At 36.0% G+C, this 27235-nt stretch overlaps 1 protein-coding gene across 2 annotated transcripts in view; it reads left to right on the top strand.

Moving 5' to 3' along the window:
• Positions 1 to 25647, top strand: part of RAD50 (RAD50 double strand break repair protein) — a 49040-nt gene extending 23393 nt beyond the window's left edge. For both annotated transcript variants that reach the window (XM_087709561.1, XM_087709562.1), the window contains exons 18-26: positions 120 to 230; positions 1483 to 1575; positions 1683 to 1796; positions 4079 to 4206; positions 5936 to 6160; positions 16198 to 16283; positions 16899 to 17041; positions 23496 to 23629; positions 25059 to 25647. In XM_087709561.1, coding sequence (XP_087565687.1) covers positions 120 to 230; positions 1483 to 1575; positions 1683 to 1796; positions 4079 to 4206; positions 5936 to 6160; positions 16198 to 16283; positions 16899 to 17041; positions 23496 to 23629; positions 25059 to 25245 — 1221 coding nt within the window. In that variant the 3' untranslated portion in view covers positions 25246 to 25647. The remainder of the gene's footprint in view (positions 1 to 119; positions 231 to 1482; positions 1576 to 1682; positions 1797 to 4078; positions 4207 to 5935; positions 6161 to 16197; positions 16284 to 16898; positions 17042 to 23495; positions 23630 to 25058) is intronic.
• The last annotated feature ends 1588 nt before the right edge of the window (positions 25648 to 27235 follow it).

Genomic DNA, 27235 nt, shown 5'->3' on the forward strand with positions numbered 1-27235 from the left:
TGCCTTGGTTTCAATTTTGTTCAGCTTTATACATTCAATCAAATAACCATAAAACTGCTACATGTAAAAAGCAGATTTTTGAAACAAAAAAAAGATAATTGTGTGCTTTTTCTTTTCAGGAAGCAAAGGAGCAGTTATTTCCTTTGGAAACAACTTTGGGAAAACTACAACAAGAAAAAGAAGAGTTGTTGAACAAAAAGAATACAAGTTACAAAATAACACAAGAGAAGGTTGGCTGCTGGCTCTGAATTGGTTTATATATTATTGTAGGAAATTTATTTTTTGGTTATTGATTATTTTATGGTATTTTGGTTATTTTTTTCATCTTCTTATTGTTTTTAAGTTTGACAACCATTCAGATCAGCCCAACACTATATCCTACAGTTAAACGAAAACTTAGATCTCTTTCTCATCATTTTCACAAGTTTTTAAAAACCTCCCTTAATTTTCCCTTATAGAAGCAGTCTACTCCATACACAGCCTCTGGTCCGAAGTGAGCTATTACATTCTCTCCATTCTTCACAAACATAAAAGACTCTTTACTGATAATTACAGTCTTGGTTAGAGCTATTGTGAACACACATGGTTGCAAAAATGCTGTCTTGTTCTTGCCACATCACAAATAATAACAGGCTTAGAATGCATGTTACCTTCAAAAGAGGAAGACTGGTCCTGTTATAACTTCTTGCACCTATACAGAATTATTTGGTTCTGTACTTAGCAGCTTGAAGCTATCACAAGTGAAGAGATTAGTTTCAAATCATGTTGCGAGGGGTCCAACATACTGCAACTGTCATGTGGAAGTACCCTAGACCCTCAACCTCTGAAGGAAATGAAAGCAGATGACAGGAATCATTAGACAGTTCTTGCAATGAAGAGTGGTGAGAAATGAAATCCTTCAAATACGTATTAGAATTGAAGAAAAGAAGTTCCTGCCTTAACCATTTGAAGAAAGGTGTTGCTTCATTACTTAATGCAAAATTTCTGTTTCAAAAGATTTGCTTAGCTTTAATATTAGTCTATTGCATAATAGCTATGGAACAAGAAACATTTATCTGTGCTAAAGATTATTAGAAAAGCAGTTAAGAATAAGTTGCCAGTTCTACAGTTATATAGCTGTCCGGCATCTACACTTGAAATGGTACTTCCCCAAAGGATGTTATAAAACCCTTCCCCCTCCACTTATCAAACATTACCAAGGGGCGGGGAAGAAAATAATAACCAGACACCTGTAGATCTTCACAGTAATCTTTGCAAAAATCACAATTGAGCTATAAGGAAAAATCAACATTTTATTTCCTACGATCTGAGCAACATGTTACAAATTTCATATTGTTTCTCTTCAAAACATTCTGCTCTAATTAAGGTAAGGTGCAGTGAGAACCTATAGTGTTTTGAAATATATATTATTTGAACAATATTTTCTATTGATTTCTATTTATATTTCTTAGAATCAAGCATACTTCTTATGTATTTTAACAGATAAATGATATTAAAGAAAAAGTTAAAAATGTCCATAACCATATGAAAGAGATTGAGAATTATATCCAAGAAGGGAAAGAAGAATACAAGCAGGTAATTAGCAAAAAGCTAATAAATAATAATAATTTTCAGAAAGTTTCATCACAAGATTTTACATGTAATTTTGAACACTAAAATGTTTATTTATTTTTCATTTGTAGCAAAAGGAATCTGAACTGGAGGAAGTCACATTTCAGGTAGTAGATTGTGAGAAAAAGAAAGAGAAGATAAATAAAGAAATGGGAACAATTAGGCAAGATATTGATACACAAAAGGTACCTTTATCTCCTCCATTAATCTAATAGTATAATGCATAGTTTCCTCCACATTTTAGTAATACTTTAATCTGAAATGTTAATAGACAAGAACCACTGTGATATCTTAGATATCTTAGAATTGCATCATATTTGCTGATAATTATTATACAGTTTAATAAAACAAGTGACAGTGATTTAACTTGTGACTTTATAATGTAATTGTGCAGTGGTTGCAATAAAATCCTCTGATACTTAAGAAGTAATTGAAATGAAGCAGAAATGCCTCCTATGCTTTATCATGGGGGTACAATTTACTAGTAATCTCATTCAATCTTGAATGTTATTTCAGAAAATAAACTGTTCTATTTATTGAATGGCAATCATCAGTACACTAATTCTGTCCTTTGGAACTTGCTTTATTCTTTATTGCTTCTGTAAACCTAAATACAATAGTATGAAATTTTAAAATGATTTATGTTGCTTGAATAAATATACTTGAATGAAGCATTTGGCTGACATTCACTTGTGCAGAGAGACTTGCTTATCTATGTGCTGCCTTATATGCCTCAGAGTCTCTATGGAAAGTAAAGAATAAAGAAGACTTATTCTGCGGTGGAAGTATTTTTTATTGATTTAATGCACAATTTGATTCTACATATATCTTTCTATTCTGGACATGATTCTTCTTGCACAATGTGATTTCATCTGGGGGGAAAAAGTTCAGTTCCGGTGTCAGTTAAATTAATAATAGTTAAGACATCAGGTACCTTTGAGTCAGTGTTGACTTTTGATTAGTACCTTGTTGTAGTTTATTTGGCAAGATTTTAGAAAATGGCTTGCCATTGCTTCCTTCCCTAGAGCTGAGAAACAGTGACTGGTCCAAGTTGGTTTTGAGGCTAAGATGGGATTGGATTTCATAGATTCCCACCTGATGTCCTAACTATTGCAATAATTCACTTAATGACTACAATTGGGATTGGAGTCCAGGTCATTGAGCAAAGTGGTAGTTAAGCCCATGTGACTGGAGAAATTTGGCCTCTCTGAATGATTGGATTTTAGCTTGTGAGGCATAGAACTGGGAGTATTTCTCTGCCTCTGAAGAGTTGTGTGCAGAGGCAGCGATAAAGGGGTTTGGGGCTCCAAGCATTCTTGAATTTCAGATGCCAAGGTTCAGGCAGAACAAGAGCTAGATGTCTTTCCCTCCCTCCCTCTTTGGGGCTCTCTGCAGGGATTGGGAGAGAGGGATTTGGGGCTCCATGCATGCTTGAATTTCAGCTGTGGCAAGGACCTCTTTCATCCAGCTCCCAGAGATGAAAGGGAGTCTTGCTTACAGATGATAATAGCTTGCAGCCTCCCCTACTGGCTTCCCCATTAACTTTCTGGGAAGGTTGGCAGAGAACGTTGCAAGTTGTGATCACATGACCATGGGGCACTTGGCAATTGGACATGGGTGTGAACAGCCAGATCGCAATCATCTGACGGGGGGCGGGGCAGGGCTGTGTGCAACATTCTGTGGTAGAAGTCCTTTATGGGGCATAAATAACCATTTCCAAGGCCATCATAATTTCAAACTGGTGTTAAGCAACCGATCATTAAGTGTAGATTAGCTGTTCACCAAAATAACTCTAAAATAACATATGCATCTAAAAGATTAAAGTAAAGCTTAAAGAGTATTTTTGAACAGATTCTCAAACTGTGAGTGGACATATCTTTTTTTAAAGCTAATTTGGTTTACCCATGCAACTTTCTCTGGTTAAGTCATGAAATTCAAGAAATTAAAATTCGTTTATCATTTTAAAGGATCATGATGTTGCAGTCTTGGAGAATATCTAGATTAGGCCTCCTCCGAGTTCCATCTGCCAGTCAGTGCCGACTGGCAACTACACGGAGGAGAGCCTTTTCAGTAGTAGCTCCGACCCGTTGGAACGATCTCCCCGTGGAGATTCGTACCCTCACCACCATCCAGACCTTCCGCACAGCCCTTAAGACCTGGCTAGCCCGTCAGGCCTGGGGACAAAGATAATTGTCCCCACCCGAATGATGAATGAATGTTGCTTACTATTTTACTTCTATGTATTGTTTGTGTCTATTGTCGGTATACCCCCCCCTCCTCATTTTATGTAAGCCGCCCTGAGTCCCCTCAGGGAAAAGCGCGGCCTATAAGTATTAATAAATACTCAAATACTCAAATCTGATAACAGCTCCTTGTTAACAAAACCCATTACTTACCGTATGTTCTTCTGATTGTAATGGGATAAAATAGTATAGAATAATTCACTTTTCATTTTATTTGAATTTAGATTCAGGAACGATGGTTAGAAGATAATCTTACTTTAAGAAAAAGAAAGGAAGATCTAAAAGAAGTTGAAGATAACATAAAACAGCTTTTGAAGGAAATGGGGGAAATGCAAGTACCACAACTGAAAAGGTATATCTTGCTTTATAAAGAAAAATCATTTCTAAAGCAAAGGCATTAGACCTCAAGTATTTGCATTTTAAGTATTTTTTCTTATGTGGTCACAAGTATCTTTGTAGTGTCTGCCTAGTGATAGAAGACTCTCTTGTAAACCTACTTTTTTGATTAGATGATTCTCTTCTCTCAATAATTGTAGCATGAGCAATCAACTTGACTGATTTCAGACCATGTGTTTCTGATAACTAAATAGTGCTTCAGTGTTTCTTCTATTGTTTATGCTCAACATGTGGTATCGCAAGGCTCACTGCCTCTAATGTTGATATCTCTATTGATTTGTTACCATGATTAAGCATAGATCAGATGTAATTTCTACATCATTTCTATAGTTGTAAGCTTATAGTTATAAGGCAGCTGTTAATTAGAAAGAGTCTGGTGGCATCTTTTCTGACTATTTTTATGAAAAGACATAAGTTTTCATGAGCTGCAGTTCATCTTATCAGAGGCATATCATGGCTAAACAGCTATTGTAATTCTTGAAATATAATGAGACAAAATTATTTTCTGTTGCTTGACAGGGCACGGCTCAAGCAAACAGGTTCAGGTTAAAAGTAAGGGATCTGAAACTAATGCTGAGAACATCCTGATATATAAATTGTTATAAGCTGTTTCAACCGTGAAATGCTGCCTCAGAAAAGTTTCAGCAGAGGTAGAATGGCCATATATCACTATAACAATCAGGCTCGCTTCCCCAAACCCTAGGAGAGCCTAGGTCTCCTGACTGCCAGATGATCAGATCAGAGGCCTAGTAGTGACCTATGGCTAGATCACTAAGCTTCCACTGCCCTGGTGTTTCAGAGCATCAGGGCTTCTCACAACCATGCATGTAGACTTGTTTGGAAGCCTCTTCAGCATTGGAAGGTGGTACTCAGGCCTTAATGTAACTGGACTCTTTTCCCTTGCTCCGCTGTTTTTGGTTTTGCAAAGCCATTTGCTGCTTGTCTGCCTCCTTTTTAGATCTAGCTGGATGGCTCCCCAGGGCCTCCCCTATCCCTGAGACACCATTTAATGACTGCCTCAGGGAGAGCAGGGTTGAGGGGGGGCGGTGTCATTAAGTGAGGCCATCTCCCTTTAATGGCCATTGCAAATTGCCACCATAATGAGCAGGTTCCATTTCAGTCATAAGTGGAGAACTACAGACTATTTTATCTTTAAACTGGAACAGTGATTAAAACTACAGATCAGTTAATGGTAACTATGGCTTTTAGATATTATGGGAAACATTTCCCTTATGAAAAATATATGTTAAAGATGTAAGCTAATTTATTGTCATCTATGGTTGAATCATGTTTGCATATCGGCTATCATGAAGCTAGTGACTTTCTTTGTATCTTTTTAAATTTATTTTCCTTCTATAAACCAAAACCTCTGATTTCAGAGATTTGAATGCACTCAGGCATTCAGTCATAGTGCCTTTACATTATTAATACACATGTCTGTTAAAATGTCATTTCTTCATCCCATTTTATACTTTAACAGTTTGTTTTTCATTGTATTATACTTCATTTAAAATGAGGATTCTTGCTTCTTTCTGTTGAAAATGTCCTCTCAATTTCCATAGTGCCCTAATTCCTCATGTACATTTCTTTTGTAATCAAGTAGGCAATACTTTTTGCTCATAATTTTCTGTGCCCTGGAAAACTGTAATAATAAAACTGTAAGTTGATCTTTTTTTTTAACTTAGAAATCAAAAACATTTTGAAGAAAAAATAGAGGATTTGAAAAGAAGCCATAGTTTGGCACTGGGTCGGCAGCATGGATTTGAGGAGGAGATCCTGAGATATAAAAGAGAGCTGAAAGAACAACAGTTTAAAGATGCTGAAGAGAAATATAGAGAAATGATGATAGTTATGAGGACCACAGAACTGGCAAACAAGGATCTTGACATTTATTATAGAGCACTGGATCAGTGAGTAATGTCATATACTCGAAATAGTTCTATTTCAAACTAACCCAAATAACATTTAGCTGTTCTTTAATAAATCATGAATATATGTACAAGAGCTTATTTGGGTGGATGGGATGAATATGAAGATATTGTCTGCAAAAAGTATCTCTATTTAAATTTTGGAAACCTAGGATCTGATTTTTGGCTAGTTCTTATACCTGCTAAAATCCAAGTTGCAAGTATGTTCTAGGTTGCAATTAGACATGCATACTTGGGTTGCTAAAACTGAATAAACTCTGTATACTCTCATATATTGTTTAGGTTAGGGTGAATAATCTATATTTAAACTCAAATATAGTCTACCATATTTTTCAGAGTATAAGAAGCACCGGAGTATAAGACGCACCAAGGTTTTGAAGAGGCAAATTAAAAAAAAAGTTTTTTCACTCTGCAATCCTCCCCAAAATGCCCCATTTTTCACAAAAATAGGTCCATTCCCCCCCCCCCGAAAAATGGCATGAATAGCGTTTAGGGGGCTTGCAGAGTGCTGGGGGGGGGGCAAAAAGGAGCAAAAAACCGGACAGTTTTTCATAAAAACAGGTCAGTTTTTTGTAAAAAAAAAGAGGGCATGGATAGTTTTTAGGAAGCTTATAGAGTGCTCCTGGGGGCTAGGGGATAAAATTAAGCAAAAAAACGGGCCATTTTTTAAAAAGCTTCCTAGAGACTCTAAAAGCTTCCTAGAGGCTATGAACAGCCATTTTGGTGAAGGGGAGGGGTTTCGGGAGGCAAAAAAATGCTGTACTCAGTGTATAAGATGCACCCAGATTTTCAGCCTCTTTTTTGAGGGAAAATGGTGCGTCTTATACTCCGAAAAATACGGTAGTCATTATTAGCAGACAAGACTTTGCATATATTTGGTTTTATTTTAGTTTATCTTTTTAATCTGCTACTGCTCATCCACATTTAGAATAAAGCAGACCTACAAACAAAATGAATAACAAAATATTCATCACTCAATTAATTTGTTCTATGAAAGCCTCCTAAAAGCTATGCACGGCCATTATGGTGAAGGGGGTGGGGTTTCAGGAGGCAAAAATGCTGTATTCAGTGTATAAGATGCACCCAGATTTTCAGCCTCTTTTTTCAGGGAAAAGGGTGCGTCTTATACTCCAAAAAATACGGTACTTTTAGATTTCTGCACAGAATGGAGGGTTTGACTAGTTGGCCTATAACATCCCTTCCAATACACATTCTATATTGTAATTTTGTTCATCGTACAGTAATAGACTTTGGAGTGTGGGGTAATGTCTATTATATTATCGTACGTTAGAGTGTTGTAATTCTTTTGTCCTTCAGTTTGGAACCCTGAAAAATAAGGAACTGCTATGTCTATAATTAGGTTTGGAGAAGACCTGGCAGATCAATATCCTGGTGCTTCTGCAGTCTTTCGTTAAAGTGGTTTTGGATTATTGTGGCACTAAAACAATGTGTCAGAAATTCCCATGGTCACATGATCAAAGTTTGGATACTTGGCAACTGGCATGTATTTATGATGGTTGCAGTATCTCATGGTCATGAAATCACCTTTTGGGATCTTCTGAATAGGAAAGTCAGTGGGGAAGCCAAATTTACTTAACAACCATGTTACTAATTTACCATCTGTGGTGATTCACTTAACTGTGGCAAGAAAGGTCATAAAATGGGGCAAAGCTCACTTAACAACTATATTGCTTCAGAAATTTTTGGCTTAGCTGTGGTCATAAGTTGAGGATTCCCTGCATTGTGGCTTTTGTCAGCCTAAGGCTGTGGTTCTCAACCTTTTCCTCTGTTATCCAAAACTGCTTATTAGAAAGTCTTCTCAAACTTCCAAGGACTAATTGTAAGCTCCTTCCTTAAGTACTGTCATAACTTTGATTGCTAAACAAATGGCAGTAACTTAAAGATTTTTATGTCATTTCTACAAATTACCATTGGTAATTTCATAGCTTTTTATCTTAACAGGAATACTGTTAGGGATTTTCAAATATATTTTAATATACATGGCGATCTTTAAGTTAATTTAAATGACACTCTTGTGATAGGTAATGGATTCATAAAACCACTTTTACCCAATTGGAATAATTTACCTACATTAGGGAAGTATTGGCTTAAATGAAAAGAAGCAACTTATGAAATCAAAAACTAAACTAATAACTTCTTTTTTTATACTCCCAAAAAGGAAATATTTTTTATTGTTATATGTTTAAAAACATGATAAGATTAAACATGATAAGTAAATATGCTTCTCTTTCTTTTTGTTTATCTGATATATCCAAAATATGCCATTTCGTTCACTAGTAGAAAATAACCATGAGTCAATTTGATATTATCAGCCAAAAAGCTGCTATAAAATCCTGTGTTACAACGGAAGCCTGACTAAATATAACTAATGACAACAATGAAACCAAGAGTTCTTGGAACACCTTTGGGCTTCATTACACCATCTACCAAATTATATTTTCCATTATATATTTTCTATTTGTGCCTTTGCTATTATTATAATTACAAAAGTCTAGCATAGAGGTAACTACATAATTTAAGTGACCATCCAATCATAATTATAATGGAATGATACAAAAGCTTTTCTTACTGAGAAGGATTAGTAGCTATATACCGTGTTTTCCTGAAAATAAGACAGGGTCTTATTTTCTTTTGACCCTGGAAATAAGCGCTTGGCCTTATTTTCGGGAAGGTCTTATTATTTTTGAGATCCAGGAGGCGGCGACCGTGGTCACCTCATGGCTGCTTCTGTGTTGCAATATTTTCAGGCAGGGCTTATTTTAGTGCATGTGCTCAAAAGCCCAACTGGGCTTATTATCTGGGGAGGTCTTATTTTGGGGAAAACAGTAGGAACAAGATTTGTATTATTAATATTTCAGCCTCTTGTTAGCGTAACATAATGGTGTAGTTCCATACAATCAGATGCACGAAGTGACCATAAATATATGATTTGACAGGAAAAGCATAAATAATTAAGAAAAATGAGATATATACAGTAGAAGTACAAAAATAATTACCATAATTAATGGTAGGTAATCAGTTGTAGAGTAACCAAGATTTGAAGGCTCAGAAAAGAAAAACCTAAAAATTCAGAATGGGAAATGTCCCCCACTATTTTTTTCCTTCTAAAGTTGAAATAGTTTTAAAACACTGTTCACAAATGAAATATTTTCTTGTAATTAATAAATGGAGAGAGAGCACCAGCAGGGCAGTTTAGCCCTCAAGGGCAAAACTCTATCATGGCAGTGTTGCTTTCATTAGAGAAGAATTCTATGCCTGATTTGGATGTGGCCTTCTATGTTTCTGATTTTTTTTAATCTCAAATGCCTGTGGATCTTCTTTTCTGTAGGCCTCACAAGGCATAAAAAGTATATGCACACACACATATATGCACACACGGACAGGAGTGCAAAAAAAGTTTTTAAACTATTTCAAAGTAAATCCTAGTAGTAAATTCTTTTCTGAATTATACTTTTAAATTGTAAAAAATAATTATGTATTTAGACAAACAGGATAATATTATGAATAAAACAAGTTTATTATAGTATATCTAAATCAGTGATTGGCTTGAAATGAAGATTATGTCACATACATGTATTTTAGTTTTTTCAGAATTTGAGTTTGTTTGGTTTTTTTTTGTGAAGTTAACAAAAAAGATGGAAGATGGAAGAGCCAAAGGAATTGATTTACCGTATTTTTCGGAGTATAAGATGAACCAGACGCACCAAGGTTTTGAAGAGGCAAATTTTTAAAAAAGTAGGTAGGTAGATAGAGGAATACAGAGGGAGAGAAAGAGAGAGAAATACAGTAGGTAGATAAGGAGAGAAAGGGGATAAGTAGGTAGGTAGGTAGGTAGATAAAGGGATAGAGAGAGGGAGAGAGAAATAGAGAGAGATAGAGAAATACAGTAGGTAGGTAGGGAGAGAGAAAGTGTATATGCGTAGGTATACCAGTAGGTAGAGGGATAGAGAGAGAAATAGAGAGAAGAAATACAGTAGATAGGTAGGGAGAGAGAGAGTAGGTAGGTAAGTAGGTAGATAGGGAGGGAAGGAGAGAGAGAGAGAAAGAAATATGGTAGGGAGAGAGAAAGGGTAAGTAGGTAGGTAGATGTTTCCAGGTGTATTTATCCATGTGCTGGAGAAGGAAATTGCTGATAATCTGCAGCATCTAAGACTTTGTTTCTGCTGGCACAGAACTTGATCAATCTAATTGTCATCAATCAAAGAGCTTTTCAAAAGAAAAAAAAGTTTTTCACTCTGCAAACCTTCCCAAAACAGTCCTTTTTTTTTTTTTCCAAACAAAAGGTATGAATAGCCATGGGGGGCTTGCAGGGTGCTTGGGGGGGGGGGGAAGGAGCAAAAACCAGCCCATTTTTTGCAAAAATCGGCCCATTTTTTGTCAAAAAAATTGCATGCATAGCCTTATGGAGGCTTATAGAGTGCTGCTGGGGGCTGGGGGTGGTCCGTTTGGGCAGGGCTTCGGGAGGCAAAGTTTGCTGTATTCGATGTATAAGACGCACCCAGATTTTCAGCCTCTTTTTTGAAGGAAAAAGATGCATCTTATACTCCAAAAAATAAGGTAAAAAGTGTTTTAAAGATTGAGGAATGGGTATTACTATGACTAATGTGAATTATATGTTATTTCAGAACAGTTATGTTGACATGGAATGATATTAAGAAAGATATTCTAAGATGGGAGAAATTACAGTTGTCATTTTTACGGAATATTTCAGTGATAAAAATGAAAGTATTCCCTAGAATGTAGTTTTTGTTTCAAACAACATGTATTTTGAAAAATGATATGCCTTTTTTTATTATAATTTTATTACAATTTTTCTTTTTTCCCCATCATACATTATGGACATAGTGTTGACTGGGTCACATTTTATACATCCCATTTATAATCATAATTTTTGTATATTCTAATCTCCACACTTTCAGCAATATTCATCTCTTTTATATAATCTTTTAACTTTTCCCATTAATTCATTTAAGCTTACATATCATTACTAAATACCTAATCTTTACAAATCATTTTTTACTATAGTTTTACTATACCAACTTCAATCATTATTCTCTTTACTTATTTCTTTATCTTTTCTTACTCAATTTTATACAGTTAACATCACTATATGCCCTATATTTCAGCTATTTTTTGTCTTACATTTTTCCAGATGTTTATCCTATTTCTTCTTCTCAGTGATATGCCTTTTAAGCAATGAAAGAAAGACGTAGATTTTTATGGCAAGTGAAAAAGTCAAGGGTTAAATATAAATATAAATACCTCCAAGATGCAAAGGAATAAGGAGGAGTAGGGCTGCCTGATTTGAAAACGTATTTTGCATTCTGCTGCTTGATTTGGATGAAGGAATGGGTGCTGCCGAGAAATAAGAGAATTCTAGCACTAGCAGAGCACAACCTGAGGTTTGGATGGCATGACGTTCTGTGGTACAATAAAACTATGGTTTTTGTAGTTTTTAAAGATCACTATATTAGAAATGCCATATTGAGACTATAGAGTAGATATAAATTCAGACTGTGCCCAAAATACTTTAAGGATCTCAGCATTTTATAGATAAGAAATAACAAGACAGATGGTTCATGTTCCAAAGCATGAAGAATATAAGATGAAATCAAGAGATCACTCGACTTCAGAGGCATTTAGTTTCAATGGTTTTCATATGCACAGTTAAGAGAAAGATTTAAAATAGATAACAGGGCATTTTGAATTAATTGGTACAGGACAGAATTTGAAATTGAGCTATGCACAAATGATTAACATGTAATTGCTAAAATAAATAAACTTTTGTTAAAACTTGAAACAGAAGAATAAGTGAGAGTATGATAAAATGAGCTAAGAACTTAAGACCTAATAGAACCAGTGATGTGCGGTGAAGTTTATGACTGGTGAGGCAGTCTTCTCCCCCGGCACCCCACTGATTAAAGTGCTTTCTTTCGCCCACAGCAGAGTTCAGGAGAGCGAAAGGAAGCACTTTAGTCAGTAGGGTGCGTGCTGGGAGGAGAGGATTAAAGCGCTTTCTTTTGCCCACTTGAGGTAGGTGAAAGGAAGCGCTTTAATCAGTGGGGTGCGTGCCGGGAGGAGAGGAGCACTTTCTTTCGCCCGCCTGAGGCGAAAGCCATGGCGGCAGGGCTTTGGACACATCCCACTCTATGGCGGACCCGGCGGCAGGGCTTTGGACACGTCCCGCTCTATGGCAGACACGGCGGCAGGGCTTTCAACGTGTCCCGCTCTATGGCGGACACAGCGGCAGGGCTTTCGACGCGTCCCGCTCTATAACGGACATGGCGGCAGGGCTTTGGACGTGTCCTGCTCTATGGCAGACATGGCAGCAGGGACATGGCGGCAGGGACGCTCTATGGGGCTTTAAAATTAAAATTACTTTAAAATTACTTACAATAATACAAATTACATTAATTTTGAATTTCTCCCTCCGACCCACATACCTTTTCCAGCTGTGTCACAGAGGATTTCAACTCTGCTCTTATCTGCCATGATGAAAATGTAAAAAGAAAAAGGCAAGAACTGCTGAAGTCAGGCTGGGTTAGCTGCTGCCAAAGCCTCCAATGGATGACTCTGCTTAACTGTTTAAAAAAACCCTCTAAAAAGTGCCCTCTACAGGAGGAGGTGAGAGAACCACGTGCCTCATCTACGTAAGGAATTTTTCGCCTTTTAACCCTTGCTTAGCTCTGCTCAAGTGATCATAAAGATAGACTAAATGAGGCACGTGGTTCTCTCGCCACCTCCTGCAGAGGGCACTTTTTTTAGAGGCTTTTTTAAACAGTTAAGCACTAAGCAGAGTCATCCACTGTGACTCTGGCAGTAACTACCTCAGCCTTTTTCCTTTTATTTTTCCTTTTATTTTCATGATGACAATGGTGAGGCCCTGCCTCCCCTGACTGCACGTCACTGGCTAGAACAAGGGGAAAATATATGACTGAAAGGGTTGAAATTTACATTATGATTTAAAAGAGAACTTTTTATATATTGATGTACATTTGTACATGACTCCAGAAAAATAATTTATCTAGTATAAAATAGTTCAGATTTCTGTGGTAAATATGGAACCTATGAAGTGTCTTTATCATACCGGGTAGTCTGCAAAAAAGCCAGAAAGGTTTGCTTCGAATACTTACAGGGAATACAAAGAAACATTAATATCCAGTCAAAACCAGAACTCTTCTTGCTGGGGCTATTAAATTGAAAATTAAAAAAGAGTTATGGAATATTGGTTTTATATATAACTGCTGTGACATTATTATATGCAAAGAAAAAATGGAAAGACCCTGAAATTCCCACAATTGAGAAATGGCTGGTGAGGATGGCAGAATAAGCAGAGAAGACGAAAATGATTTGTTTAATTGAAGAAAGGACAATAACTATTAGTGACTGGAAACCCTTTATGGACTTTTTGCTTTAAAAAAAGGAATAACATGAACGTAATTTATAGCTTTCATTACTAGAAAGGGTAGATTATGGAATGAAGCAAATTATGGTCTACCCTTACAGAGAGAAAGAGTAAAATATAAATGCATTTATAACTGCTGTTAAGGTTGGAAACTGCTTGTTTATATTTTTTTCTTTTCTATCATTTTTCTTTATTTTTTTTTCTTTCAAAACTTGAATGGTTTTATTATTTTAAAACTGTTTAAAGTAAAAATTATATATATTACAAAACAACATTTGGGACAATTTTTTTTATGGGGAAAAAATCTTTTTTCCTCCATCTGGTTTAAAAGTTCTGGAAATTAGTATTAGCTTATAATGTGTCAAAAGAGAATTTATTCCCCTGCCATGTTGATTAATGTCTCTTTTTTCCAGGCAGTCAAAAAAAATTCTTTCAGGAAATAATGTTGAACATCTTAATGAATGCAGGGAGTCCTCAACTTATATCAGTTCATTTAGTAACTGTTCAAAAGCATTGAAAAAGATCACTTAGGACCATTTTTCACACAACAATTGCATGACTGTCCCCACAGTCATGTAATCTAAATTAGGATGCTTGGGGAAACAAGATTTACTTAACAACCCAGTTATTAAATTAACAACTGTGTTAATGAAGTGACTCACTTAACAACTATGGCAAGAAAGGTTGTAAAATGGGGCAAAATGCACTTCACAAATGTTTCACTTAGTAACAGAAATGTTGGGCTCGATTGTGGTCGTAAGTCGAGGACTACCTATATAGCTGAGCTATTTTATATTTATATGGATGTTTGTTCAAAAGTAGCCATTTTAAAGACAGAATATCTTGAGATGGTGAAATGAAAAATCCTGGCTTACTAGGCAACTCTTGGCAAGGGAGGAATGACACCAAGTTAATGTTACATGGGCATAAACCAGAGACATTTAGCTGTCCTGTTATATATGAATTGTGCTGTATTATGTATTAATTACCTGTTTTTTATTTGGCATACCTGGTCAATAATCTTTTTATATTCCAAATGTGTCCTAATAATTATATGTTTCTACTTCTGTAAGGAGGAAAAATATTTTGAAGCGCACATTACTATTACTGTAATAAATAGTATCCTTTAAATACTTCCTGATTAAATTTATTACTTTAAAATCAAGAAATTCTTTTAAAGATTATTTTAAGTGGATGCAGAATGCTTTTAATTTGTTTCTACTTATGGCCTTATTTCTGATCAATGTTAAACAATGAATGCCTACTCCATAGTCCCAGTCTTTGTACAGGGCGGGGCATAACCTTTTCCTAGGGGGTCACAGCAACACTTGTAATAACAACACAAATAATTCATACACCATTCGAAAGCCCATCAAAAACTGAGTTTATTGACACGATTTAATAGTCAGTATGACCACCATTAGCCCTTCGAACAGCATTCAAACGAGGTGGATAAGAACACAACAAATCTTCAAACAGTTCCGTTCGATTTTCCAGATTTTTCAACACAGTTTCCAAATTCATTCTCAAAGTTTCAACCGAATATCGATTTTGACCTTGCTCCTGAATCATCAGAGCTTCCACTTCATCCTTAATTATGGCCCCAATGTTCTCTGCCGGATTGAGATCTGGCGAATTTCCCGGCCAGACATCATTGCCCCAAAATTCGACATTGTTTTCCTTTAACAATTGCTGAGTCGCATTTGCACGCATGCAAGGAGCTTTGTCATGAAGAAAGACAGCCTCACCAACCACCAAGACATTGTCTGGATCACTGAGAAATGGAATGACATTCTCCAATAAAATTTTCTCACGGAAATAACTGCCATCCCAGGATTCCCCTTTATCCTTCAAAACCCAATGCAGTTTCTTGGCTGTGAAAATGACGAAAATCCCGATGCAAGTCGGATTGCGAACGATTTGTCGATATCGTTCATGTTTCAATCCGGCAGAGAACATTGGGGCCATAATTAAGGATGAAGTGGAAGCTCTGATGATTCAGGAGCAAGGTCAAAATCGATATTCGGTTGAAACTTTGAGAATGAATTTGGAAACTGTGTTGAAAAATCTGGAAAATTGAACGGAACTGTTTGAAGATTTGTTGTGTTCTTATCCACCTCGTTTGAATGCTGTTCGAAGGGCTAATGGTGGTCATACTGACTATTAAATCGTGTCAATAAACTCAGTTTTTGATGGGCTTTCGAATGGTGTATGAATTATTTGTGTTGTTATTACAAGTGTTGCTGTGACCCCCTAGGAAAAGGTTATGCCCCGCCCTGTATAGTGTACTTGGATCCATGAGAATAATGGATCCATTTTCTGTTAGATTGTGATGTCATTTATTTGAAAATTGCTGTGACATTTATTATAGCATCTTCTGAGAACATGTGGAGGTATCCTATAAGGTTCAATATATGGAATTTTAGTAGTGTAGTTTCTAGGCAATAGTCTTTTTATCATGCTTGTAGCAAAACTTTTTATATAGCTCTGGCATCTTTCTTGAATATCAAAGCACAGCAATGCCTGATCAGAGTATAGTGAAAGCAAAGGAATTTAAAATTTTAAAGTCTGTTTACTCTTTTCCATCTCTTAGAGCAATAATGACATTTCATAGCATGAAAATGGAAGAAATTAACAAGATAATTCGTGACCTGTGGCGAAGCACGTACAGGGGACAAGGTACATACAGAGTACATATTTGCAGTAGGTTTTATCCAGCCTGGGGGAGTATTGGAGATAAAATTTTGAGATCATTTTTCTTTAAGATAAAAATAGATTTATCATTCATTCCTAGAGAGGTTATATAATCTTTCATAATAAGCAATATGCCATTTCCAGTTGAGTCATCTCAATTGATACATTTATATGAATTCTTTCCTGTTTCTTGCCTTCTTATATCATCATCATCTTACTCTTAACAGATTTCTATATATTGCATTGCTGAGTTAACCAGAATTCTGCATTTTGAAATTTCTTTTAACTTTTAAAAAGTAACACCTTTCGCATTTACATTTCTGGAAAAAAATATTGTGAGCAGTGCATTGGAGAGTAGTTTGGAAAATGTATTCTCCTTGGCTAACGGATGCAAAATGAAAATGCATAATAAGTACCTAAACAAGATCTGAAAAAGCTTTTGACAAAAATCTGAACTAATGTAACTATATTGTGGACAAATGACTTATGCCTACGTGGTAATAGAGTGGATTTATGCCGTAGATAATGATTAGAATGCTTTAAGGAAAAGAAAATTGCTTTGGCAATTAACTACATAAAATTGTTTTTTTCTCCCTAAAGATATTGACTATATAGAAATTCGGTCTGATGCTGATGAGAATATATCTGCTTCTGACAAACGGAGGAGTTACAATTACAGGGTAGTCATGACAAAAGGAGACACTGCTCTAGATATGAGGGGCAGGTGCAGTGCTGGCCAAAAGGTATGTAGTATTGTTTTCATGCCAATTCATTGATTTGTAGACATTTATACCAGCAATAGGATCTAGAGCACCAGTATCAAACTTACCGCGTCACGTTGCCATCATGTGACCTATTACAATGTTTTTTTCCCTTTGCGGAGCTTGGTTGGTCATGGCTTGTACATGATGCATCCAGCCCATGGGTCTCCAGTTTGACACAGTATTAGTTGAAAAATTGAACTCAGAAATAGTGACCCCACAATTAGCGAAGCACCGTGGAATGAAAAAGAACAAAGAATTAATTCATATTTTCTCCCCAGGTAAAGATTTATGGAAAACATACAGTACTTATTAAACCCAATGATCTGTCCAGAGCTGATAAAAGAACTGCATTCAGATGATCCTGTTTGTGTTTAATTGGAATAAGACTCAAATTGTCATTTTGTGTAAAGTATCCATCAAACTATAGTTTATATTCTTCTGTACCTAGAATTATTTGTTTTAGAATAGTTTTAATTCTCAGCTTCAGATCATCTTTGCTTCCAAAGCATTCTAATGTGAGAAACACTGAAGATGTTTTTTTAGCCCATTTTTTCACATGAGCATTGGAAAGAGTAAAGTGGTTACTTGGAGCAGTATAGTTTGCATTATCTATAACAGGGATGTCCAAATGTGGGAACTTTAAGACTTGTGGACTTCACAAGTTGAAGTCCACAAGTCTTAAAGTTCCCAAGTTTGGACATCCCTGGTCTATAGAGATTCTCAGTCATTCAGCTCATAGTTGACTCAGAGGTGCTTTTTCTTTTTCTTTTTTATTAAAGTTTTTTTTAATTTTCAAAACAAACACAACACATAAAATCTTCCTTTTTTTACATACTGTAGAAAGTGTATCAGTTGGTTACAAAAAACTTGTGCATCTCTTCCGTAGTCATCAAGCATAATTCATATTAACTCAAGTATTTTAACTCAGATATTTATACATATTACCGTCATCATACCTCCATTTTCATTTGACTATAGTTGTTTAAATGTCCTTCATCATAAAATATACCAAGATTTAATACATTACCACATATTGGCATTACATTTACTATTTCTAAAATCCTCCAATGACACTAAATCCTTATGTCCTATTCTAGCTAAACATCCATATATTTAATAACAAAGTTTTCTATCCTTCTTTCCAAATCACTGTTTACAATTCACATCTCATTTCCTTATATTGTACGTACGTACGTACGTACGTACATACATACATACATACATACATACATACATATATATATATATATATATATATATGTTATTATCATTATCCCTCCTTTATTTGACTATATCCTGCATCATATCATTTCCCCCCCCAGTAATCAAAACTTAACCAAATCTAAATTAATTCTATTATTATTATTATTATTATTATTATTATTATTATTATTATTATTATTATTATACAATTGTATCACAGCGGCCAGTTGTTTCGCCGGATTTGGCATTGGTTACTAGTCGGGCCCCACCCAGGGGCCTAGGACGTCGTAACGTATTTTCGTAATATGCGTGCAGATCCAAGCAGTGCGGCTTTTTGCATTTGACTGATGGTGATTTTGTCAATTTTTAACTGTTTTAAATGTAATTCCAGTGCTTTTGGAATAGCACCCAGTGTGCCAATTACCACTGGAATTACCACTGCTGGTTTGTGCCATAGTCGTTGAATTTCGATTTTTAAGTCCTGGTATCTTGCGATTTTTTCACATTCCTTCTCGGCGACCCTGCTATCACCTGGTATTGCGATGTCTATGATTGTGACCTTATTTTTCTCAACCAGTGTGATGTCTGGTGTATTATGCGCCAGTATTTTGTCGGTTTGTATACGGAAATCCCACAAGATCTTGACCATCTGATTTTCTGTGACTTTTTCAGGCTGATGTTCCCACCAGTTTGTTGCTGTTTTAATATTATAATTTTTGCACAAATTCCAATGGATCATTTGTGCTACTGAATTGTGCCGCAATTTATAATCAGTCTGCGCGATTTTTTTACAGCAGCTGAGTATGTGATCAACAGTTTCGTCAGCTTCTTTGCAAAGTCTGCATTTGGCATCATCAGAGGATTTTTCGATTTTGGCCTTAATGGCATTTGTGCGGATAGCTTGTTCTTGCGCAGCCAGGATTAGTGACTCTGTTTCTTTCTTTAATGTACCTGTTTTTAACCATAACCAAGTTTGTTCACTGTCCACTTTATCTTTTATTTTTTCCAGAAATTGACCATGCAGTGCTTTGTTCTGCCAACTCTCCATTCTTGATTTTATCACATCTTTTCTGTATTCTTGTTTTGTCTGTTGGGCCTTCAGTAGATTTTTGTTCTTTATTTCGATTAATAGATGTTCTTGACTTTCTTTTAAATAATCAGCCAGTGCATTATTATTATTTTTATTATTATTATTATTATTATTATTATTATTATTATTATTATTATTATTATTATTATTATTATTATTATTAACCTTTATATATAATCCAAAAGGGTTTCTAATCTTCCTTTCATGGGTGCCATTCAATATTCATATCAGGTTATTATCATAACACAACACATTGTATACATATTATCATTATCCACTATTTATTTAACTATATCTCCTATCACTAAATTTCACTAAGTTTAGCTAGTTTTAAATTATACTCTTCCATCTATCAACCTGTATCTTTCCAGTAACAAAACAGTGTCATCTCTTCTGCCATTTGTGGCATCAATCCTCTAATCATCTCCTTAATCAGCTTTGTATGATTCCTCTTAGCAACTCTTTGCTTATAAGATCTCTCATGTAGTTTCAATGCCCTTCTTCTGTTTCCTTAATCTGCTTATATTTGTCGGTGATGTTATCAAAACTATTGCTAATAAGATTTCTTTCTTTAAGACCATAAATTCTTTTATTTTTTTCCTCTTCTGTATCTTCCCATCTGGGGTAAGTTTCCCCTCCATTTAATTCCTCTTTCAGTATTCCACTCTTTCCATTTTCAAAAACAAACCAATCGCCATAAGTCTCAGCAATTTTAATTTCTTTATATTCATTTTCCTCTTTGATTTTTTGGATTTTAACCACCACTTTTTCCATTTGATAAACATTTTCACCTTCTCCATCATATTTTACTGTTAAATGCACTAAGTAATCCAACTTCTTCTCTATCCTCTTATTTGTATTTGGTAATTTCTGTATTTCTGAGAATATCTTTTGCAGATTTAAAACTTCTTTCTGGTGTTTAGATTGCGCCATGATTTATGGCTGACAAACACTGCTACTCTATCTTAAAAGGTTTTAGCAGAATTAAACATCACAATAACATTTCACGTTTCTCTGGTTAAGAATCTACTTCAAAGGGGCATCTGTGTGTTTTTCTTGACTCTTTATAAACAAGCTGTGAGTCCTTGAAGTGCCAAGCCAGGATAATCAGTGAAAAAAGTATTTCGTTTCCAATACACAAACATCTAGCTTCCGAGTAGCAGCGTTACAAAATTACAATGTTACCATTTCTTTGTTTCTTTTTGTAATCTTTTTGTATTTCAAGTTTAAAAAAAGGTCCGATTTTTAAAAACACCCACAGTAATGAAAGAGGAGAGTTTTAGTCCATAGATTATGGAGAGTAGTCAAATAAAAAAAAAAATAGAAGAATGAAATTTAATCCTTTCATTTTAAAAGGTTTGCATAAATTCCATCCATAAAAATAGCATTTAAAAAGTAAGATAACCCACTATTCAAAATCAGTCCAAATTTAATTCTGCTGCTTATTTCTTCTGTTCTCCAGTTTAAATTAATTTTAAGTTTTTTTCTAGGCAGTCACTTTTAAAACAGTAAAAATTCATCACCAGCTGAAAATACTTTCCCTTTCCATATCCTTCCATTTTGGAGCCACCCCAACCCCATCAACCATTTGGCTGGATTGTTTGTCACTGGCTTGAAGAGTTTCCCTTGGATTAATCAGAGACTGCGATGTCCCTGTGATCAGCAAGATGTATTCTTCCTGTTCACCGTCTCTACAGGACGGTTTAGGTCCGTTTGGACCACCCAGAGACAAAAGTGTCGACTGCGATCTCAGAGCATTGAGATCACATGTCGTGTCGTCGCGACTTCAATCCGCCCCTCTCAAAGGTGCTTTTTCAAAAGGCAATTGGACTATGATTTTTCCCTTGAGGAAGAATACATTTTGCTTCTTATTCAATAAGCTTCATCAGTTCTGGTTGGATTGGGAGGGGGGATGATCAGAAGTAATCATTCTATCCCACCACGATCCAACAAGAACTGATGAAGCTTCTTGGATGAGAAGTGAAACATTTTTTTTCCTCAAGGGAAAAAATATTGTCCACTTGCCTATTGAAAAAGCACCTTTCAGACTCTCTCCCTGGCTTATTTAAATGAAAGATGGCTGTTCAAATTTGGCCTGCCAATTTTGGACTGAAAATCACTTGTGAAGGAAAGCACTTGCATGCAATGCTTATTATTAGTATCACCATCTAAATATGAGAGGTGATGCTGGTTTCTGTCATAGAAACGTTTCAATGGAACTCTTCTTCATTGTGTAGCAATCCTTTAAGACTGGGCATATTTTTTTAACCAAACAGGTACAGCTTAATGCATCTAAATAGGACTTTCTTAAGGTTTTAAACACACACACATACACAAAATAAATCACGCAGAGATGCAAGGATTCATAAACACAAGCTGGGTGAGCTGCAGGTTAGCCACCCTTGCTGTAGGCAAGAAACTCTCATCAGTTTCTTTTTAAATGTTCCTTTCTATTTCTCTCTTTGCATATCTAAATATATATGGAATCTGTCAACTGCAGTTAAGCAAAATTATTTTGTATTTTAATTGGGATGAAATGTTTTCTTGTGGGGAGAGCTCACTGAGGGGGAAACCCATCACCATTGCATCTTTCAAAGCATAGTAAAGCATATGTTGCATCAGTTATATTGAGAAAAGTGCAGGGAGGAAGACTGTGAGATGGGAAAATCTCTTTTTTTTTTTTACTGGTGAAAAATATGTTGTGTACCATAGGATATGGTTGCAGATTTTATGTGGCTTGTTGTAAACCCAGCAAGCTCTTGATGCTGTTCTGGGTGCATTTTACCTAGTCACTTTCTTATTATTATTTTAGTTCATAAAATAAGATTAAAATAGGGTTCCAAGTAACACTCCCAACTAAAGAAGACTCTGAGGCTAGTGATTCCTCAAAGTTCCATTTTCTTAGAGATGACATATTGGGACATCTGGGAAAATCCAAATCTGAGAGTTCTGGGTTTTTCTCACCCAAAAGAAAGTCAAAGATCCATCCCCTGCACCCACAAGTCCATCACATGGTCCAATCATTTCAATGTCCCAACTGGAGACGGCCCTCAGTCACTCCCATCCAGGTACAGGTTGAGTATCCTTGACTCCCATAGAAAAGAATGTTGTTATGTCTAATCCTCCACCAGCACCTCGCAATCCCCGCTCCTGATTTCCCAGGCAGCCCTGAAGCTCCAGCGAAAAAGATAGCTTCCAGAACTGATAATATCCACTGTAGTTCAGAAGCTGCCTATTGTAATAAAAATTAAAACTTTAGAAACTTTTCATATACTTTCACTCAGTCTTGAATTCAGAAAGTAACCATAGTAATGAGTCATGACTGTCTTTCATTTGTAATCAAATGTTATTACTCAGATTTCTCCAGTTTAACCATTTGAAGTAGAATATGCTGTTGCTCTCATTTAAGCTTTCACACTGATAACCATACCTTCCAGAAGTATATGAATATTTTCATAGTAATACCAGAAACAGAAGGGAATTTACTAAGAAAATTGTAAGGATAATAATTACAAAATACCCTACTCCCTTTTTCTGTTCATGGAAGGAGAAAGTGACTCAGCCAATTCAAGTGTGTAGATCTTTTAATATTATACATTTAAAACATAAAGTGCTTGCATAGGAAGTGCTGGTGACTAATGCCAAATTACCCCTGGTGGTAGTAGTCATCTCTAATGGGTCTTTTTATATACAGACTATGGATTTCCCCCCCTCTCCAATATATCAAGTGGTCTAGTAGATCCATATCAGAGGATCAGCCCATGGAAAAATGTCAAGATAAGCTTGGTGTTTTTTCAGTGCTACTGTACTGTATAGGTACACAAGTTATTAGGGATACTTTCAGCCCTAGAAAGACCAAATTAATTGGGCTTTTCTTTATCTGAGAAGATAAAGCTAAGAAGTTTAATCATGGCTAATGACTTGCATCAAATTAATATATGCTACAAATATGCTAATACTTTTTTCATAGTAAAACTTGGAAATGATACTTATTTAAGAACACTGGGGATCTTTAACATCATCCTTAGCATTATGAACAGGCCATTTTTCTCACATAGCAAGGGAATACTAGTATTGGTTTTAAATACATTTGTATATTGTGGTCCATTTATCAAATTGTGATATTTATTTTAATTTTAGGTTCTTGCCTCTCTCATTATTCGTCTTGCTCTGGCTGAATCCTTTTGTCTCAATTGTGGCATTCTTGCATTGGATGAGCCTACCACCAATCTTGACCGAGAAAATATTGAATCTCTTGCACATGCTTTGGTGGAGTAAGTATCCAAAGAATTTACTAGGAATTTTAAAAATATTTACTTATGTGGAACTAAAAATTACGGGGAGTCCTTGACTCAACCAGTCATTTAGCAATGGTTCAAAGTTATGATGAATCCTGAAAATGGGACTTATGATTTAGTTTCAAAGTTACAATGTCTGGACTCAATTACAGTCATAAATCAAGGACAACCTTTATTCCCATAATAAACAGTATTCATCAGTCATCCTTCCTCAGGCATAAGTTTAAGCCTGTGAAACTTTCCATGCATAATAAACAGTTAAGAAATTCAGGTAATTGTCTGCATGTAAAATGTTAGCAGCAATAGATTCAGGTTCAGGTGAATCTATTCTATATTTATCTACCACTTTTTTGTTCCAAATTGGAAGCTATGATGCTATCCTCTACCGCAGCATGAAGAGCGGAAGTATTTCCTCTATGTTCAGCTAGCGCTCACATTTCACGTAATCGGACAACTACTCAGGCTAAGGCAAAAGCTCCAGTGCTTCTTGGTGAAAATCATACGTGGAGTGGAACTAGGAAAATTACTCTTGGCTAATGTGATTTGGAAGTAAGCCCCCACGCAGCAAATGGAGGCCTTGTGGGTTGCATGCCACTCATTGTTTATTTAGTAGAAAATTGGCTCTACCCCAAATTAAGGGATTACAGGGTCATAAAAAGGAAATTTATTGATCCAAACACATCAACATGATGTAGAATTTACTATGGTATTCTAGCTTTTTTTAAACCATCAGGTTCCTATATTTAGAATTGCAATTCAGCCCTAAAAATTAATAATATAAAAAGTAAGGGGAATAATTTTATGGCTAAAGAAATAAAGGGGTATGGGTAAAGCTTTTAATAAGTAAAAAGATTTTAGTTGTCTAACAGAAAGCACCTATAAATAGTGTTTAGTTGATATTGTTCCTCAGAACTGGATAGATCCTGTTCTGAATTTTTACTTGTCTGACACCATTTCTAATAGGATCCAGACAAACCAGATACTGTCCTCTTCCAAATAACATTCTCTCTTTTCCTTTACCTACTAATGGCCTCATCACAATCTGAGGTGCAATTTTCTCAAAGCTTCTCTCTCACCTAATTATAAAATTGAATACTGTGTTTCCCCTAAAATAGGGACTTATATTACTTTTTGCTCCAAAAGACGCACTGGAGCTTATTTTCCAGTTAGGTCTTATTTTCAGGGAAATACAGTACTAAATGCATCCGTCAGGCTGACAATCTTAACTGGGGTTTATTTGGGGGGTAGGGCTTATATTATGAGCATCATGAAAAAAGCATGCTAGGGCTTATTTTCCAGCTGGGTCTTATTTTTGGGGGAAAGGGGTAGAAAAATTAGTCAAGTGTGCATTCCGGATTATATCAGCTTTAATGTTACTTATGCAGCATTTGTTTTTCCTTTGAAGGATAATCAAAAGTAGATCTCAGCAACGTAACTTTCAGCTGCTTGTGATAACCCACGATGAAGATTTTGTGGAGCTGTTGAGTCGATCCGAATATGTGGATAAATTCTATAGAATTAAGAAGAACCTTGACCAGTGTTCTGAGATTGTGAAATGTAGTGTCACAACTTTGGGATCATATGTTCACTAGAGCTTCCAAATGACTCTATTGTAAGCTTCTTCCAAATAAAGACTCTTCTTTGGATTTTAAAAAAAACTGTTGAAGAAGTCCCACCCAACCACCCACCCTAAATAAATGTATATGAAGTGTGTATGTGTGGAGAGATAAATGTTGACAAGTATCAAAAAAATTGCAGCGTTAAAATGTTGGGGTCAGCGGAGAGGAAGATAATTAAAAATAAAATTGCGCATGGAAATGTAGTGGTTGGTAAGATTTGATGGTGTAGAGTTTTTAGGAAAAAGGTTCATCAGAATAAAGCATCTGGTAACCAGCCATTCAGAAGTTAAAGAAGTTGCCACAATTCTACATCCTTAAGGGTTGTAGCAAAAGGTGATCTGGGCAAAAATGGAGAAACAGGAGGGTCAAATTCAAGATTTAGGAGTAAAAGTGAAGGAAAGTGAAGGGAACATGGCGAGGTGGGAAATGAGGCAGCTTCATATCAATAGAAGGTTGGAAGAGGAGATTGCTATGTTGGAATTAGAAAGGTCAGCCTTCTTTCTCAGATTTCAAAATATTCCAGAGGAAAGAGGGGAGGAACTGAAGGAAATTATGGTTGAAATGATCGCTGGGATCGCCCAGAAAGATAAGCTGACGATACAGAGTGATATTGATGATGTCTATAGGGTCTATACTTCCTATACTAGGAGACAGAAACTGCCACGTGAAGTGCACGTGAGGTTTAGCAAACGATCTCTGAGAGAAGAAATTTACCAGAAGGCATGTGACCAGAATACTATATACACGGGGGAGATGGTGACAGTACTAAAACAGATACCAAGAAGAGTGAGGGAAAGGAGGCAGAAATATCAGGACCTAACAACACAATTGAGGAAACTTCAGGTGATGTATAGGTGGCTTTTCCCAAAAGGGGTGTCCTTCCTCTGGCAAAGCCAAAGGTTTCGGATTGAATCATTGCAAGATGCACAAGATTTTATGGAAAGTCAGTTGAAGAGGGGAACTCAGAGTAACAATGGAGAATTGGATAACAAGAGCCGAGGAGAGGAGCAAAAGAATAGTGCCCCAGGAGACGAGAAAGTGGGAAATGAGAATCAAAACAGAGATGAGAGACCGTAGACGAGGCAGACAACAAAATCCAAAGCCTTACACAAATAAACATGGCGGATGAACTCCACTTAATTTCTTTAAACATAAATGGTTTGAATTCACTAAGAAAGAGAAATAAAATACTGAATGCTTTATGGAAAAAGAATTGTGATCTGACATGCCTGCAAGAAGTACATATAGCAAACCACCAGCAAAATGTGCTGTGTTACCCCCAGCTGGGTATAATGCATACAAGTTTAGCAGATGAAAAGGGGCATTGTGCTGTATGTTAAAGATCATATCGATTCTAAATTGGTGTATGCTGATTGGGAGGGGAGACTTTTAATGGTTGAATTGAAATTTGGTCGATATAAAATTTTGCTGGTGGTCATAGACGCGCCGAACGATAATCAAAGTACCTTTTTTAAAGTTGCATCAAAAAATTGCAGAGTTAGGCTATGACCACATATGTGTGGTGGGTGATTATAACGCTGTGGCAGATAGGACAATGGACTATAACCCAGGAAACATCCAAAAGGGGGGGGGGTTAAGAGAAAGGAGGAGAGCTCTCCCCAAAACTTTTGAAGACATGAGGGAGGAATATGAATTAAAGGATGTATGGCGTGAACTCCACCCACAATTTACCTTTTTTTCACATAGACATCAATCCTGTTCTAGGATCGACATGGCTTGGTTGATACCAGAAATTGGGGATCTGATTAAGGAAGCAGCAATCGAGGTTAATACCTGGGCCGATCATAATCCACTCTTATTGGTGTGGAAAGGAGTAAGGCAGGGAAGGAAGAGAAGGTGGATGGATGATGAATACAGAGAGAGTGAAAGAACAAGAATTTCAACAAATGTTTAAAAGGGAAGTGAGGGGTTGTTTTTTTTTTTTTTTTTGGAAGAAAATAGA

The sequence above is a fragment of the Thamnophis sirtalis genome, unplaced genomic scaffold (assembly GCF_051295495.1).
Source record: "Thamnophis sirtalis isolate CommonGarterSnake01/CBP01778 unplaced genomic scaffold, rThaSir2_p1.2 scaffold_3, whole genome shotgun sequence".
Lineage (NCBI taxonomy): Eukaryota > Metazoa > Chordata > Lepidosauria > Squamata > Natricidae > Thamnophis > Thamnophis sirtalis.